We start from the raw sequence: 18265 nt of genomic DNA on the forward strand, positions 1-18265 counted from the left end.
GTGGAAGACAAATTTGAGTGAGAAATAAGGCTTGGAAATGGCCTTATTTTGTCCACACGGGCAAAAACACGAGCTTGTGTCTTAGCCATGTGTCAAGCACATGGGCGTGTGTTTTGGCCATGTGTCCCCTGCATCTTTGAAGTTTTAAAATAGAATACTCAGAATTGATCACACTACTAGGCACACAAGCCTGTGGCTTGACCGTCTGACCCCTGCACCTACACACGGCCTATCACAAAGGGCGTGTGACTTGACTATGTGACCCAAGTCAAAGAGTTACACGGGTACAGACGTGGGCTGGGATTTGGCCGTGTGTGTAACACGCCCAACCTATATCCGTCGTCGAAACAAGGTTACAGAGTATTACAGGAGTTTACAGAACAAATACAATTAATTCAAGTCATTTACTATTCATATCAGAAACCAATCATATTTAATCATATTGTCCCTTAAATAGACCCTCGAGACCCAATTTAAAATTTTAAAATAAGTCGGAACTAAATCAATAACTCAGAGAATTTTTCATAAAATTGGATTTTTTCTTAAATACAGGGGTCACACACCCGTGTGGGTAGGCCGTGTGGCTTACATGGCCAAATGACACGCCCGTGTCCTAGGCCATTAAAGTATAAAAGCCAATTAAAAAGTTTTCATCTTTGATTATTCTTCTCCTCTCCACCGCCTATGCATGAAGAAAGTCGTAGAAACCATTTTGAAGCTTCAATGCAATTGCCCTTTACATGGTAAGGAATTTAAAGCCCGTTTTTCATAAATATTATATTTTTGAGATTGTAGAAGCTCTATTTAGCTAATTCAAACATTATTTTTCAAAGATGTTAAAGTTTTTAGAAATTGTCATTGATGAATGCTTGAAGCTTTTAGTGTTAATTTGTCAGATTGTCAGCTTAAAAGTGAAAAATGACTAGTTTGTAAAGTTGGATTGCTAGTTTTTGAACATAATGGCTAAACTGTATAAATTTCTAAATTAATGTTGAATTTATATAATTATGGATAATATAGAGTTATAGAAGGTTGGAATTGAGATCGGTTTTGAAATTGAAGCTCAAATTTGAAAGTTATGGCAAATTCAGTTAAGGATTAAATTAAATAAAATGAAAAATTTTAGGGACATTCAAAAAATGAAATTGAATTGATACATGCACATAATAGGATGATAAATTATTTTTGAAATTGATAAATTGATTGGAATAATTGTATAGATCGAAAATTGGACTAAATCGAAAAAAATTGGGGAAAGGACAAAATTGTTGAATAGCCCTTAAAGTTTCAACTTGTTTACTGATTTGACCAAGTAAGTTTATATGGTATGGTTATATGTATTTTAATATATTCTTGAATTATGAAATTATTTTTGTGTGATTGTAATGTGAATTGTTTACAATTTGGTACAAAAGGTGTGATATAGACTAAATCGTAAAGAAATGATAAATTTATTGATAAATTGAATATGATGAATTGTAATTTTATATCTTTAATGAATTGATATTTGATTATGACAGATTGAATAGTATTTGTATGAATTTGATTAACTATCGAAATAGAGGATTAAATTGAATAATTTGTAAAATAAGTATGACCTTGTAATTGAATTTGATTTGAATAGAATTTGATATTATATCATTACTAAAATATTATTCGTAGCTAAAAATGATACAGGATCATCGAAAGGGAAAAGAAATACGAGAGTTGATGACAGGTGACATGAGCTTTCGGTTTGTATTTCTATGACCCGAAACTAATTTTAGTTAAAGCTTATTCATGATATATTGTATTATATAAAATTAAGGTAAGATATTAATAGATATTGAGTTGAAAATGTTAAGGGTGGAATTGAATATCCAGGCAGGGAATGAATTGAATAGTATAGAAAGTTGTATGAATTGATTAATACATGAAATTGAATATGAATAGTGATAGTATATAACAAAGCATGTGCTTGGTAAAATCCCTTGTGTTTTGCTAAGTTTGGGATGTTTGAATTAGAAGCTAAAAATGCTTATAATTATGTTTTGCAAAACTGGTAAATAGAAGTTGATATAAGCGGATTATATGTTTTAATATTGGTAGATGATATGATAGAATTATATAAATTTGGAATGGAAATGTGACATAAATGATTAGTGCCTTGTTGGTATAGGTATGTTTTGACCATTTTGAAATGCTTAGATAGGTGATTTGGTAATATGAGAAGTGAATTGGTATGAGACCACTTAGTAGTTGGTTAAGTATTACATGCATTCTTGACAAAGAATTGTAGGATAGAATGTTAAAGTTGATAGGTAGAATGCATATGGTTATTGGTATATGTTTTATACATGTTTTATGTGATAGGATGAAATGAATTAATTAAGTAGCTTAAATAAGTATGCATAGGTAATGTGAACAATTGTGGTATGAATTGATGATAGTTTGAATGAATAATTGAGTAAATAGGTTGAAATGGTATGATTAATGCTAATTTGTGCCTTATTGAATTGGTTGTTTTTGGAATGATTATACAAATGTGAATGATACTTATATATGCATGTTTGAGTTTGATATGATATGGACATAGATTATATGAATGTTGAGAAATGTGCTTATATTGTAGTAAAAGTGTAACTGATTTCTATGTATTTGAACGATGGATAAATAAATAAATTTAATTTCACATTTCATTATTATATATTTTGTGTTTTGGATATGGATAGTATTGGCTATCCAAGTGACTAACTCCATGGGTAGAGACATAGATGTACTCACTAGAAGAATCATACATTGGACAGAATCCAAGTTCAATTAATTCTAAATCCATTTGTGAATTAATTAACTTGTGACGTTCATAGTGTGACTTACCTAAATCCCGAGTTAGTAACTGACCATGCGTATGTAACTCATGTGCTTTGATATTATTAGAGGCTTATGCTCTGAAAATGATTGAGTTGATAGCCAGTATGTTGGGTACATGACTTGTGTATGACATGACCTTACTAGTAACAATGGAATTCATAGCTCAATTAAAGAATTAACGATATCCTTTCATTGGCATTGTGTGGATTGATAAATATGAAACGTGGCCACGGGTTGCTTGTTCTCAAACAAGCAATTTATCACAGTCATTAGTTGGCAGTGGTCATATTAATCATTAAGAAGGTACAATGGGGACAATGAGATAAAATAAGATTGTATTGAGTGAACGAATTTAACTCAAAGGAATCAAAGATATCATATGAGAGTAACACACACATGGCAAGGTCATTGGACAAAACAGTTAGATAATTTGCTTTATTAAAGAGTATACAATAAGGAGTTTTCAATCATACTAATTCTTTTGGACTGACTCCATGACTAAGTAAGAATTATCGAAACGATGCTTCTGGACATAATTGCAATTACTTGAGCCTAATTGTATATGTCTGATTGGTCCTTCCGCTAGCTTAACAAAAACTTGAACGGATTGCATTTGAATCAGAACAAAATTCTACGACTTTGAAAATAATTTAATTGAGTCGATTTATATAATCTGGAATTAAATTAGGTAGTCGTGTGAAGTGTTCAATTAGAGAATTTGATTACAAAATTTTCTTGAAAAATTAATTTTGAAAATATTAGTGATTTTTAGGAAAACTAATTTTGATCAGGTAAAATTAAATTAATCAAACTAATTAAAATAAATATAATATTTTGGAAATTAATTTTCAAGTCAAATAATTGGCCCAATGGGTAATTGAACTTGAAAATTAGACCCGAGATCGAAGATTGGACTCGAGAACCAAAAACTGAGATCGAGACCAAAACTAGTTGAACTAGTCTAGGTGTATGAAATTGGACTAACGGTCCAACTAGTGGCTAGATTGGACCGGTCGGACCATCACTAGCCAGGACCGAACCAACAGTAGTTGAGCCGATCAGGCCTACTTGAGAAAAAACTACGACGGTTTGGGGTGCAGGGGGAGTCACGCAGGTAATGGCACCACCGGGCACGATGACTACGACGAAGACGATCCGACTGCCGACGGATGGTCGACAACAATGGTTCTTTTGGTAGAGTAGTGGAAAAATTAGAATCCTAGTGGGACTCTACCGGATAACTTAATTTCAAATTAACTTTTCCAAAGATAATATTGTTTTAATGAATTTATAATTAAATTAAATTTAATATTTATCTAGATAGTATTTTATTAATTTAATATTAATATGAAATATTAAATTTAATTTAATATTTATTTAGAAAATATTTTAGTAATTTAATATTAATGTAATTAATTCCAATCCTAATTGAACTCTCTCTAAACTTTCTATGTATAAATAGAGCTTGGATCATTATTTTCATATACTTGAACTCAAGAAAAGTTGTAAAGAGAATTTCTGAACAAATTATTTGACAAAAATTCTAGAGATATTCTTGGTATTTATAACTTGACCCTAGAAATTCAGAGAAATTAAAAAATTACCTCATTGGTAATTTTGTGAATTTTTTTATTGGAAAAGAGCCTACTTTCAACAGACGTGAGCTTAAGGATCGTAGAGAAGACTACTCGGTCAAAGCATTCATCCTAAACGAATCATAAATGTATGGTTTTAATCAAGTGTTTATTACTTTAGATAACACAATTAAGTTCTTGTTTTTGGAAAAAAAATTAGAACTTTATTTTTCCTTAAACCTATTTTTCGCTGTATTTTTCAAAAACTAGTATCAGAGTTAGGTTATACTTTATGTATAAGTATAAAAAAGAGAGAACGAAAAATAGAATAAATAGTCTAAAATTAAAAATATTAAAGCAGATAACGGTGGTTAAGAAATTTTTGGAACCTCTTTGGATGATTTTTTTTTTAATTTCTCCAAATATTCTTTATTAAGAAAATAACAAAGCAGCCTAAAATTTAGATTTCAGGCAATTTCCAGCCAATTAGCCCACCTTGGTGATTCGATTTAGTTGAAAATCAAAGTTTTGTTTGGTTTAATTCAATGTAAAAATTCATTTAAATCGATTTAAAATTCTTTTATTTATAAATGGTAAGATTTAAATTTAAATTTTTTAACAATCTCATTATATGTTTTGATTATATTTATTTATTTTAATATGATACTTAGAACTACTCATAGTCCATTCACAATTCATAAATAGAAGGACAATGCACTTCTGCGCACTCGAACCTACGTCCTCCTATATTGACAATAATGTTTATGCCTATCAAATTAAAACTTAATCGATAAATTTAAATCATTTTAAAATTAAGATTGTATCCTTAAAATCAAATGTATATCTTTATTAATAATTTATTATATAATATTTATCTAATATTAAAAACATTTTAAACATTTAAAATTCAATTTAAATTCATGTATTCCAAACAGTTGTTTTGTTTTTCTTCTCAAAATAGAAAAAAGTACCAATTTGACGAGGGAACCATGGTTTTCAATTTATAAAGGAGTAAATGTAATTCAGTAAAAGTATCAGAGTTTGATTGCATTCTTTTCTTATTGATTTTAAAATAAGTAAATTAATCAATATACATTAAATTAACAAGTAAATTAATTTTTTTGTTAAAATGTTTATTTATTTCTACTGTTAAAAATTAATCAATATGCGTCGGCATAAGGTATATATGCCACCTGTAACTGTTAGCTTATTTTGTCAGCTATTCTAATTTTTAACAATAGAAATGGATGAAAATTTCAACATAAAGGACCAATTTGTTCTTTGATTTAATGCACATGAATTAAATTGCCCATTTTTAAGTAAAAAACAAAATGTAATCTGCTCTTAATACATGAATTTTCATGATAATTTTACACATGTAATTCTAATTAAATATCTATATTATTATTTAATTTCTTGATTGTTGGTATCACAAGTCAATCAATAATTAATTTGGTTAGGAATATTACGAAAATGTTCTTCGTAACTAAAATAAATTATATTATTCGAGGGTACTTTAGTCTTTTATTTTATAAAAAAACTAATAAAAATATGTATTATTTGGACTCACATCAATAAGAATAGTAAAATTTTATTTTTACTATTCAACTAAAACTTCATTTTAAAATATTTTATACTTTTTATTTTAATATGCACAAATTATTATATCCATCAAGATATCTATACTTATTATTATTTAAGCTCCTAACGAGTTAATGTTACGAGTCAACCAAATATCAACTCGTTAGGAAAATTATGAAAATGTACTTCGTAATTAAAATAAGTTATATTATTTGACGGTACTTTAGTATTCTTATTTTAAAATAACCGATAAAAATACACATGTGGTGAGATTTGAACTAACACAAATGAAATTGGTGAAATCTTAAATTTTCCACGAAACCAAAACTTCATTTAAATGTATTTTATACATTTTAGTTTAATATGCACAATTAATTATCTCCATCAATTGTTTATCTATACTATTAATAAAACGCAATTACCCTTAACCAAGTCACCAACTCGATTAGAAAATTACGGAATATCCTTCTATAATAAAAATAAATAATATTATTTGAGGACGCTTTTGTCTATTCACTTTAAAAAACTAATAAAAATATACATATTATGAAATTTGAATTCACACCAATTGTACTAGTAATTTTTTTAATTTACCACTCAACTAAAGTTTTATTTTAATATTTTTATACATTTTAATTTTATTATGCACACTTTATTACATCCATCACCTGTATAGACTAATAATGTATTCGATTAAGTTCGTGTCACAAATTAATTCGACACCAACTTAAGATTGATGACAACACCATAATAAACAATTTAATCTAATTTTTTCATTTTAATAACATACATATTTCATGTGTTATTATTAAATTGGTTTCAAACCATAAGTTTTATTTTTTATTGTATGCTATTTTTAAATAAAAATTTGTCTTCTAAATTTAAGTCTCCATATGCATACACGTGTGATAGGATTTTTAATATTAATAATGTATTTGATTGAGTTTGTCCTACAAGTTAACTCGACACTGACTCAAAATTGATAACAATACCGTGATAAACAATTTAATCTAATTTTTATTTAAATAACATATATATTTAATGTGTTATTATTAATTAGTTTCAAACCATATGTTTTATTATTTATTATATGTTATTTTAAATAGACATTTGTGTTTTAAATTTGTGATAGGATTTAAAATATTAATAATGTTGTTAATTAAGTCGGTGTTACAAGTCAACTCAACATTAAGTCACAATTGATGACAAAATCAAAATAAATAATTACAGTGTATTTAATATTATTATTTTAATATATTTATGTTTTAAATTTTATTATATAAATATTTTAATCTATTTATAATTTTAATATCATATATATATATATATATTATGTGTTATTAAGTAAATTAAAACCATACGTTTAAGATTTTCAATAAACTAATTAAGCCTTAGATGGTGCAAGGTGAGACGTGTCTTGGTGCTGAAATAACTGTTAATCTAACAGAAAATGCGGAAAGGAAAGTAAAAGATAGGGGGTGTGAGGTGAAGGTCATCCGCTTTGGCTAACTTGCTTCCTGCATACTTTCTTACAAACAGCATCCACTAAACACGTTTCCACTACTCAATCACATGCATTTAAGCAAGCATTTGTCATAAGGTAGTTCAACCATTTCATTAATTATAAAAATTAAAATTCTTTTAATTATTTTAAAGAATCAAATAAGCTTAGGTGAGTCAAGCATGCTATGCCTGTGAAAACTTTTTTAAATCAGAATCAACCATTCTTTTAGATTTTATTTCAGCATTGGAAAGCAATCAGAAATGTAAACTCTCACGCTCTGATAATTTAAACTTTATTATTGAAACCTAATCTTTACCACAGCCTCTTTCAAGGAAATATATAAATACTAATATTTTATATGGTTTTTACCATTCCCGATTTAATTATTTATCTAAATGGTTTACTATTAAAATAAAAAAATTAAAAATAAATAAGAAAGACTAGGAAAAATAAATACACATTTAAATAACAATAATATTTATTGGACCTATTGAGGTTGAAGTTGAATTATGCAAAGAACACAAACAAAAATTGAAATAGTCGCAAACAAATATTTACGTAAAAAAACACCCTCCGAAATGGATAACAAATCATGGACAAAGAAAATTTCACTAAAACGGCAAAAAACTGAAAGAGGAGTACAAGATGTAGAAAAAAACAAAACACCGAACCTAAAATACAAAGTTTTCCCGAAATTCACATGAACTCTCTTTTAATTTTGATGTTGTTATTCTAAACTATCTAGGGCTGCTAAGAGGCCTATTTATAAGTAAAATTTTGTGTACAAATATGACTAAAACATCTCTAGAATAATCAGAGTTAGATTAGGAAATGATAACAGAGTTTAACTAGGAGATGTATGGAGTTATGCCTCGTATTTTTTGACTTTTCTTTGTCCAGTTAAACTTTACTTTTTGTCTATTACTTAAACTCTAATTAGTGTAGGTTATTTTAATATTAGTTTCCCACTTAAACTCTAATTAGTGTAAGTTATTTTAATATTATTTAATCTACAAATTGAGCCTATAAATAGGCCCTTTTTCCATAAAAGAAAAATAACCCATTACACATTTAGGTATTAGCTTTTACAAGCTTTCAGAGAATTTTGTGTTTACGTTTTGAAAGTTCTTATTCCGGGTTTCGGGGTTTAGTTTTATCTCCATCTTTTGTACTTTTAGTTTTTTGCCGTTTTAGTGAAATTATTTTTTGCACGTGGTTTTTTATCCTCTTCGGATGGGGTTTTTCACGTAAAATATTTGTGTTCAATATTTTCAATTTCTTTGTTATTTTACTTGTTCGTTGCTTAAAGGGGTATATCCCTAACAAACTGGTATCAGAGCTAGTTTGATTTTCGCAATTAACTCATACAGATATGGCAACAATAAGGTTTGATATTGATAAGTTCAATGGCATCACAAATTTCAATCTGTGACAAGTTCGGATGAAGGAAATTTTGATTCAACGCGATCTTGAAAAGATCCTTGTAGAGAAAAAACTTGCAGACATGGATAAATCAGAATGAGATAGATTAGATAAAAAGGCTTTATCCATGATTCAGTTATGTATAATAACTAATCTGTTACAAGATGTTTTGATGGAGAGAACAACATTCACCTTATGGAAAATGTTAGAAACCCTTTACGGGACAAAGTCTCTGGCTAATTGATTAGTGTCGAAACATCGGTTGTACACGTTTTGCATGAACGAAGGTGAGCACCTTAGAGATCACATTAGTCAATTTATTACTCTTTTGAATGATTTAAAGAATGTTGATGTTCAGATTAACGATGAAAATTAGGCTATATTATTATTGTACTCTTTACCCTATTTATACAAGTCTTTTAGGGAAACCTTGATTTATGGTAGAGATAATCTCTCATTCGATGATGTAAAGGGTCATTTGTTGAGTAAAGACAAAATCGACAATGAGTTTGGTTCGAATAACAAGTCAGATATGCAAGCCTCAATTTTTGTAGCATCAAGAAAGCGAGACAAAAGATGTTATTGTAAGAAGTTAGGTCACACCAAGGTTGATTGTTACAAACTGTGAAAAAAAGGGCTGTTGAGAGCAACGAGGAAGATTTAGCTGGTGCTAATTTGGTTAATGACATGGTGATGATTTCTTGTTGGTGTCAACAAGTTAAAACTCCGAGCTTACAGTTTAGTTGAGGTGGAGTTGTGCGCATGGGGAATGACCCACTCAATAAGGTAACCAGTATTGGTACTGTTCAAACCAAATGCACGACGGGACAATTAGGACACTGTCAGATGTTAAACATGTGCCTGACTTAAAGAAAAATCTCATCTCCTTCGAAATTTTGGACTCGAAGGGTTAGAATTAACATCAAGTCAAACAACATTAATGTATCCCGTGTGGCTCTCGTTGATGAAAGGTAAAAAGATTGGCAGTCTTTATGTTTTGGAAGGATCAATGATGACCAGTGAAACAAGACGTCCCTCATCTGTTAAAGAGTCAAAGTCGACTCATTTGAAGCGGAGACAACTTGATCAAATGAGGGAAAAAGGTATGATTGTTTCGTATAAAAGAGGCTCTCTTTTGGATGCAGGTTTTGAAAAGATAAGACATTGCGTTTATGGAAATCAGACCTGGGTCAGTTTTGATTTGGCAGTGCACAAGTCGAAGACTAGAAGGCTTCCAGCTTCTAAACACAACTTTGACTGAGTTAATATCTTGCATAGTTTGAGATACGCTCGTGGTGGGCTCTGGCAAAGAAGGCGTTGTGAAAATATGAGTCAAGGTGAAGATTTGTGGAGTTATACCTCGTATTTTTTGGCTTTTCTTTTCCCAATTAAACGCCGTTTTTTGTTTCCCACTTAAACTCTGATTAGTCTGGGTTATTTTAATATTATTTGACCTATAAATTTAGCCTATAAATAGACACCTTTTTCACCCTAGAAAAATAACCTATTACAATTTAGGTATTAGTTTTTACAAACTTTCAGAGAACTTTGTGTTTACGTTTAGAGTGTTCTTATTTCGAGTTTCGAAGTTTAGTTTTATTTCCATCTGTTTTACTCTTTATTTTTTGTTTTAGTGAGATTATCTTTTGCCAGTGATTTTTTATCCTCTTCAGAGGGGTTTTTCCAAGTAAAATATATGTATTCTATCTTTTCAATTTCTTCGTCCGGATTTATTCCCAATAAAATAAAACTCGATTAAGTGGGGAACATGTTGCTACATTATGATGTCGCATTTGGCTCGTCGGGACGATGGGTTCTTCTCGTCGGGACGTGGTGTGTGGTGTCGTCGGCTCTTCCTCATCACGACATCAGCTTTGTTTCATTCGAAATGTGAGGTACACTGTACAAGGCCAAAGTTAAGACTTGGGATGACGGCCAGCAGCAATAAAAGTTGAGGCTTGAGTTGAGAGAAAAGCCGAAGAGAACACTAGAACAAATGCAACACAAACCATAGCAACAACAAAGACTGAAAGAAAGAGTAAAGCTTTTGTTTCGGTTTAGGGGTATATTGACTGACACTAGGGCTACAACTACCTTCAATTATTTTTAACTTTATATTTTTCATTTGTTTTATTTTAGGATGAGTTGGGTTTAGTATATATATAAATACAAGTTTGAAATTTGTTTTAATTGATGAAAATATTTTTTGTTATTTTATTAGATTGACTTCTAAAATAATTATAATTTGATATTATGATAATTACAAATAACATGTGCCATAAGTAGATGTGATAATTACTAAAAGCAGTTGTAATACTTACAAATTGTATTCACATTTAAGTATATTATTATAATTTAATTTATATCTATTAATTGAAATTTAAATTTAATTTAAATTTATCGATTAAGTCTTTAACTTCGATTGGTATGGGTATTGTCTCCAATGTAATAAGACCGAGTTGAAATATAATTATTTTATTAAAAAAGAAATTAACGTAAAATTGAGTATTATTTAAAATAGAGTTCTAGGTATAAAATAGAAAAAAATTATTTATTAATCATCTCTATAGTGTATTGATTGTTTATATTGATGAAGAGGCGTGATTTCCATCCAACATCAAGATAGACATGCATTTGAAATAACAAGATATGTTTATGGTATATAGAAAATTATGTTTACCCAAATATTTAGGGAAAGACCCGTCTATATCTAACTCCAAAACAGAACTGCATGCTTTTGATGCATATATGTAATTCCTCAATTTTTGATGCATTTTGTTTAGAGGTCAATAGTTAAACTGAATGTACATGTGGTATTTGCAGAATCATTGGTTTTTTAATCAATTATTTATGCAGGTGACTTTGATTCACCTTGTGGATAGGGTCTTAGATGCTATATTAATTAAAAATAAACACGTAAAATCTCTATTTTCAAATTTTTTTTTTAATCTTAATAAATTTAAATAATAAAACAAAGTTTACATTTAATATGAACACCTACACCTCTAATTTTACTTGGGTGCTCAAAACTTGACCAATCAAAGTCAAAACTCTTAATAAACAATTACAAAAGCCGAAACGTGAAGTTTGACCAGCGCCAGCCAAGATTGATAATTCTCTGCTGAAAACCAAAGCCTTTATACGATCAAAAACAATTCCAAAATGTCCCCCAAAGCCGCCATTGATTCACACCATCATATACAGCAAAACTCACCATGGGAAACTGCCTTTTCTTCTTCTTCATCTTCATCTTCATCATTCCCCTTTTCTCCACCACTTCCGCCATTGATTCAAACGATTCTTCATGCCCCATCGATCTAAGTTACGTCGAAACCTTCCCATGGAACCAAACCACATGTCTCGACCCTCAAGGCAACCAGTGCTGCCAAACGCTCATCAGTCTCTTCGGCATGGGGATGGCCCAATATCTTAAAGAGACCTCCGTTTTTCAGCTGCCGAATCCCACGGTTGCTTCTTCTTGTCTCTCTGGTTTTCAGACCCAGGTTGCCGCCAGGTCTGTCCACCCATCTCTGGTCACTTCTTGCTTTAAGAACTCCACCCAATTCGTCAGCAATGTTTCAAACTGCGCTGGGATTATAACAGTCCAAGACTGGGTTCAAAAAGTTGGTCCAGTCACTGCATTAGATACTGCTTGTAAAGGTGATGTGACTGGTTTGAATTGCAGACCCTGTATTGAAGCTGGTTACAATGTTTTCTCAAAGTTATTTAGTCTTGATCCAAATTCCACAAAGTGTTTTGATTTCACTGTTTTGTATGCCATTGGTGTAATCAATGAATTTGGTCCAAAAGATCCAGGGGCAGCTGGTTGCATACTTGGCTTGCCATTGGATAGCTCTGTTAATGAGAAATCAAAGAGAAAATTAAGCAATGAAACCGTGTTAAAATTGGTATTTGGTTTCTTGGGTGCTTTTGTTGGTGTTTTGGTTGCTTTTGCACTGATAATTTTGTATAGGAAATGGGATAAGAAGAACAAGAGAAATGCTCCACACAGAAGATTCGTGAGCAGTTTCAGGGCGAGTGTGTCGCCGAATTCGGGTGCCAAATGGTTTCATTTATCAGAGCTCGAACAAGCCACCGATGGATTTTCTCAGAGGAATTTGATAGGCCGAGGTGCATATGGAGTTGTATATAAAGGAACACTTGCAGATGGTACTTTGGTTGCTGTGAAACAGATCCTCGATTTGGATTTGGAGGGAGACGAAGATTTCTCGAATGAAGTCGAGATCATAAGCAAAATCAGACACCGGAACCTTCTTTCGCTCCGAGGTTGTTGTGTTACGAGTGACATAATGAAAGGCAGAAGAAGATATCTGGTCTATGATTTCATGTCAAATGGCAGCCTTGGTGACCATCTATTCAATGATTTCACTAGGCAAAAACTGAGTTGGCCTCAACGGAAGAACATAATTCTTGATGTAGCCCAGGGTCTAGCTTACTTACACTATGGAATCAAACCATCGATTTATCATCGAGACATAAAAGCCACCAACATACTATTAGACTCGGAAATGAAAGCGAAGGTTGCGGATTTCGGATTGGCAAAGCAGAGTTTGGAAGGGCAGTCTCATCTTACCACCAGAGTTGCAGGCACACATGGTTATTTAGCACCAGAATATGCACTCTATGGACAATTAACAGAGAAAAGTGATGTTTACAGCTTTGGAATTGTGATCCTTGAGATCATGAGTGGGAGAAAAGTGATTGACACATCAAATTCATCCTATCTAATGATCACAGATTGGGCTTGGAAGCTTGCGAAATCAGGCAATGTGCAGGAAATTTTCGATGAATCGATAAGAGAGGAAGGACCGAAAGGTGTGATGGAAAGGTTTGTTCGGGTTGGGATTCTCTGTGCACATGTAATGGTAGCTTTCAGGCCAAAAATTGCAGAGGCTCTCAAGATGTTAGAAGGTGATATTGACATTCCCAAGTTACCAGATAGGCCATTGCCACTCAGTCATGAGTCCTTCAAATCATCCTTGGGAAGAATTGCATCAACAAGTAATACATCAAAATATAACTCAAATATGTCTGTTGTATAGATTGATTCTATTCTTGGGGCTAGGCTTAGGAAAAAAACCCAAAAATTGATTCATTTAGGGTTAAATTTAGACCCTAGTTAGTTCATGTAGTTATTCTTCAAAAAGTAAAGTAATATAGTTTCCTTCTGTAGAAAAAGGATATGGTAGCTAGTCAAATTGATTAACTAATAGTGTGAACAACATTTTTTGCTGCAATACATTGTATTGTTCATAAATTTCCAATCAAACAAGTCACTTGTGATTCTTCAGTTCAAACTTTCAAATATAATTTTTTGTTTGTGTTTCTATCTGCCTTGGTTTCAATTCACCATGAGGTAAAAGAAGTCCAGCTATTCTTAAAAATATTAGACATTTTCTAGAGTAATTAAAAGTACTTAATTACATGTGTTTTTTGTGCAATATATGATCATTTTTATGTTATGCACATTGGCGTAAGATCTAATAAAGGGTCTAGACGAGGAAGAATTCTTACTTTGACGCATGGTTACTCCAAATTCATCCTTGACAAACCCCCTTCGTAATAAGTAAAACTAAAACTATTAATAAAATCTGATATAATAAAGAAAATAAATAAAACTAAAACTCTTATTGCAATAAAAGCATCCACATCAGTACTCCCCCTCTCGCAGTTGAACTTGTCCTCAAGCTCAAATTCAAAATAAGCTTTAGAACTTATCCAAATGTCCTCAAGCTCAAATTCAAAATAAGTGTAACGCCCCCACGCCCGAAACTATCACCGGAGTCAAGCTTGAGGTGTTACTAAACTTATCTTACCTTTTAAACAACTCTAAATCACTTATTTTAATTTTTGGAATAAACTGTTTTTCTGCGGCATGGTTACTTAAAAATTCATTTCTCGAGTTTCAGACCTCGAAATTAAGATCCGTAAATTTTTCATGAAATTAGACTCATATATCTATCTACTAATTTTTTTCTAGAATTTTTGACTTAGCCAATTAGTACAGTTTATTAGTTAAAGTTACCCCTGTTTCAGAATTCGACTGCACTGGCCTCTACTTACTACGAACCACTTTTCTCTCTGTACAAAAATCATATGACTATACCGTTTGTTTCTATTAAAACTAGATTCAATAAGGATTCTAACCATATAAGGTAAACCGCCTAATTATTTTTTTAAAATTTATGGTGAATTTCTAAAGTTGAAACAGGGGATCCAAAAATCGCTCTGGCTCTATTTCACTAAAACTCAGATATCTTATAAAATACAAAACCTTTACCTGTTTTGCTTAATCCATATGAAAATAGACACAATGAGCTTTAATTTCATATATTATTCACCATCAACCCATGTCTCTACAATTACTTGTGATTTTTCAAAATCACGTTATTTCTGATACTTGAATCTATTTCTAAGTTACTTTCACATTTTTCTTAGTTTTCATGTGATAGTTACTACTTATTCATACATACTATTAAACATGTATATCATCAGCCCTTCTATTAGTTAATCACTAGCAAGTATTTACACATCATTCATTGATCATATCATATCAAAAGAAACCAAGTTCCTATACATGCCATACACAAAACGAAACGTCTAACTATACCAATGTGATTTCTTCGATAGTGTGATCGGTCTCCGACGTTTCCTTCGATCCCCGAGTGGCTTGATAAGAACTATAAGAAAAAGAAAATGAAGAGAGTAAGCACTAGGCTTAGTAAGCTTACAAGCTTCAACATAATGAATAATTACACATAATGTAACCTAGCCTCATAAATTTTTTTTTACTTCTCATTTTCTACCTTCTTCTTTACTCATTTACCTTCTTTCTTATCTGACCTTTCACTATTCATAAATATAATCTACCTTCACTTTTGCTGATAATTCACTATAATTTAACGTGTACAATGACCCGTTGAACCACTCGAATACTAAGGATACTAGGGTCGCTTTCGTCTATCAATATCTCGCCAATGCCATGTCTTCGACATGGACTTACATGAATTATTCCTGTCTCCAATGCCATATATATATATATATATATATATAATATGGGCTTACATGGCTCATTCCTGTCTCCAAAGCCATATATCTGATATGGACTTACATGGCTCATTTCATCTCCGTCTGTCATCACAACCCCAATATCCTAACATTCCTAAGATTCAAACGGGGCTTCCTAATGCTTTTTCTCTGTCACTTCGCCTTTAATTCGGCTTTAATTATTCAAAGAAAATAAGTATATGAATGCTGGAAACTGACAATAATAATGTAAAATAAAAGAATATTGCATTTATTTACTGTAACTTACCTTGATACAAAATGTAACTAAACCTTACAATTTAGTCCTTTACTTTTTCTTTTCCTCGTTCTTCTTTGGATTCTTGATATGGTGCAAAAATATGAAAAACCAGCATAGGATACCTGCTACGGCGTTTCTGGCTGAGAAAGATGAAGAAATGTCTAGATTTTCAATTACATCATTTTTTTAACTATTAACTTTTATACTAATTCCAATTTTGTCCCTTGTTCACATTGTTTTCTTGCTTATTTCATACCCAAACCGTCCAGCCATTAACCTTTGGGTCTAATTCCTCTTTAAATCCATCTTTTTAAATACTTAAGCTATTTACTCACAATTTAACAAATTTTGAGCTATTTTCAGTTTAGTCCTTTTTAATTAATTAGCTATCCAAACATCAAAATTTTCTAACGAAACTTTAATACTAACTCAATGACACTTCATAAATATTTATAAAAATATTTATAGCTCAATTGTCAAATTTGAGGTCTCGATACCTCGTTTTTGACCCGTTTGACCTAATAAATTATTTTAATTCACTAATTTCACCATTTCACAAATTCTTCTAAATTCTTACTTGACTCATAAATATTAAGTTACTATCTTGTTCAATCTTATTTGACTGATTTAGTAATTTCAAATCACCATTTCCGACACCACTAAAAATTAGGTCATTACATTCTACGTCGGATTTATGGTTTCGCAACCACTGTTCCGTTTAGGCCCTATTTCGGGATGTTACAATAAGCTTTAGAACTTATCCAAAATCATCTATCTCATCATCATCTTGCTCGCCTTCAACATCTGGTACTTCTATCCAAAATAACCTTTTACATTTGTGTCTCATGGAATAAGACTCGTCACAATTATAACACAGCCCCTTAGCCTTTCTTTCTGCCATTTTCGCCCATGTTAATCTCTTAATAAATGGTACAGAAGAACCTATTTTTTTGTTGTTCCCTATTGGTTTCGTTGTTTGTCCCCCTTCTTTTGCAATGCCTTTAGTTGTTGGAATGTTTGAATTACTACCAGTGTTTTGGGAAGTTGGCCAGTTTAGGATGGATCGAGGTGACAGTTTGGAAGAGACCTTTTGTTTACATTCCAATGTGTGAGCCATATTCATTGCAACTCTAAGGTTTTCCGATTGTTGTATCTCAATATCAATTCTAAGTTCTTCTACCAACCCAAGAGTAAAAAGGTTTAGTTGTTGTCAAGGTTTAAGATCAGCAGTTCTGGCCAATAGTGATTTAAATTGGTGTTGATATTCCTCTACAATCCTAGTTTGTCTCAGGTTGGCAAGTTCCCCCAAAGCGTTATTACTCATAGGTGACCCAAACCTCACATGACAACACTCTTTGAAGCACTTCCAATCAAGATTTGTCTTCTCTTCTTCCATTTGATCAAACCACAATTGTACCTCTCCTAAGAGATGGAATAAAGCTAATTCTACTTTATTTTCTTCGTTAGTCTATTGATTGCCAAAAAAAAATTCACATCTTTTTAGCCACACAAAAGGATCTTTAACATCATCATAAGTGGGAAATTCCATTTTAGAGTATCGTGGCACCATGCACCCACCTTGTTGCGAGTTTGAATTTGTAACACCCCGTAAGTAAGAGATGTCAGGAATTATACTTTCGGGACCTCGTCTTAACAAATTGGGCTTAAAAATATTATTATTATATTTTGAGAGTTACTTTAAAATTAATTAAATTTTAATTATTAAAAGGGACTAAACTAAATAAAAGACAAAAGTAGGAATTACTACTAGATTTTAAAATAGAATTTATAAAAGGGACTTATTAAGTAAATAAGCCATGTCGATATATATATATATATATATAGATAGTGGATGGTTTCAATCTACTTTATTAGTATTATATGATTATAATATATTAGAAAATAAATAATAATAATAATAATAATAATAATAATAATAATAATAATAATAATAATAATAATAATAATAATAATAATAATAATAGATAAAAGATATAGTAGGTGAAA

At 31.0% G+C, this 18265-nt stretch overlaps 1 protein-coding gene across 1 annotated transcript; it reads left to right on the forward strand.

Annotated features, from left to right (window-relative positions):
- The first annotated feature begins 11984 nt into the window (after positions 1-11984).
- Positions 11985-14249, forward strand: LOC108456235 (probable receptor-like protein kinase At1g11050). Its single transcript, XM_017754834.2, has one exon. It carries the CDS (start codon positions 12147-12149, stop codon positions 13992-13994), a length of 1848 nt encoding a protein of 615 aa, XP_017610323.1. The 5' UTR covers positions 11985-12146; the 3' UTR covers positions 13995-14249.
- The last annotated feature ends 4016 nt before the right edge of the window (positions 14250-18265 follow it).

Source organism: Gossypium arboreum, chromosome 3 (genome assembly GCF_025698485.1).
Source record: "Gossypium arboreum isolate Shixiya-1 chromosome 3, ASM2569848v2, whole genome shotgun sequence".
Classification (NCBI taxonomy): domain Eukaryota; kingdom Viridiplantae; phylum Streptophyta; class Magnoliopsida; order Malvales; family Malvaceae; genus Gossypium; species Gossypium arboreum.

Excerpts from the sequence above, each read along its gene's own strand:
- LOC108456235 (XM_017754834.2), top strand. The coding sequence starts at position 12,147 with ATGGGAAACTGCCTTTTCTTCTTCTTCATCTTCATCTTCATCATTCCC.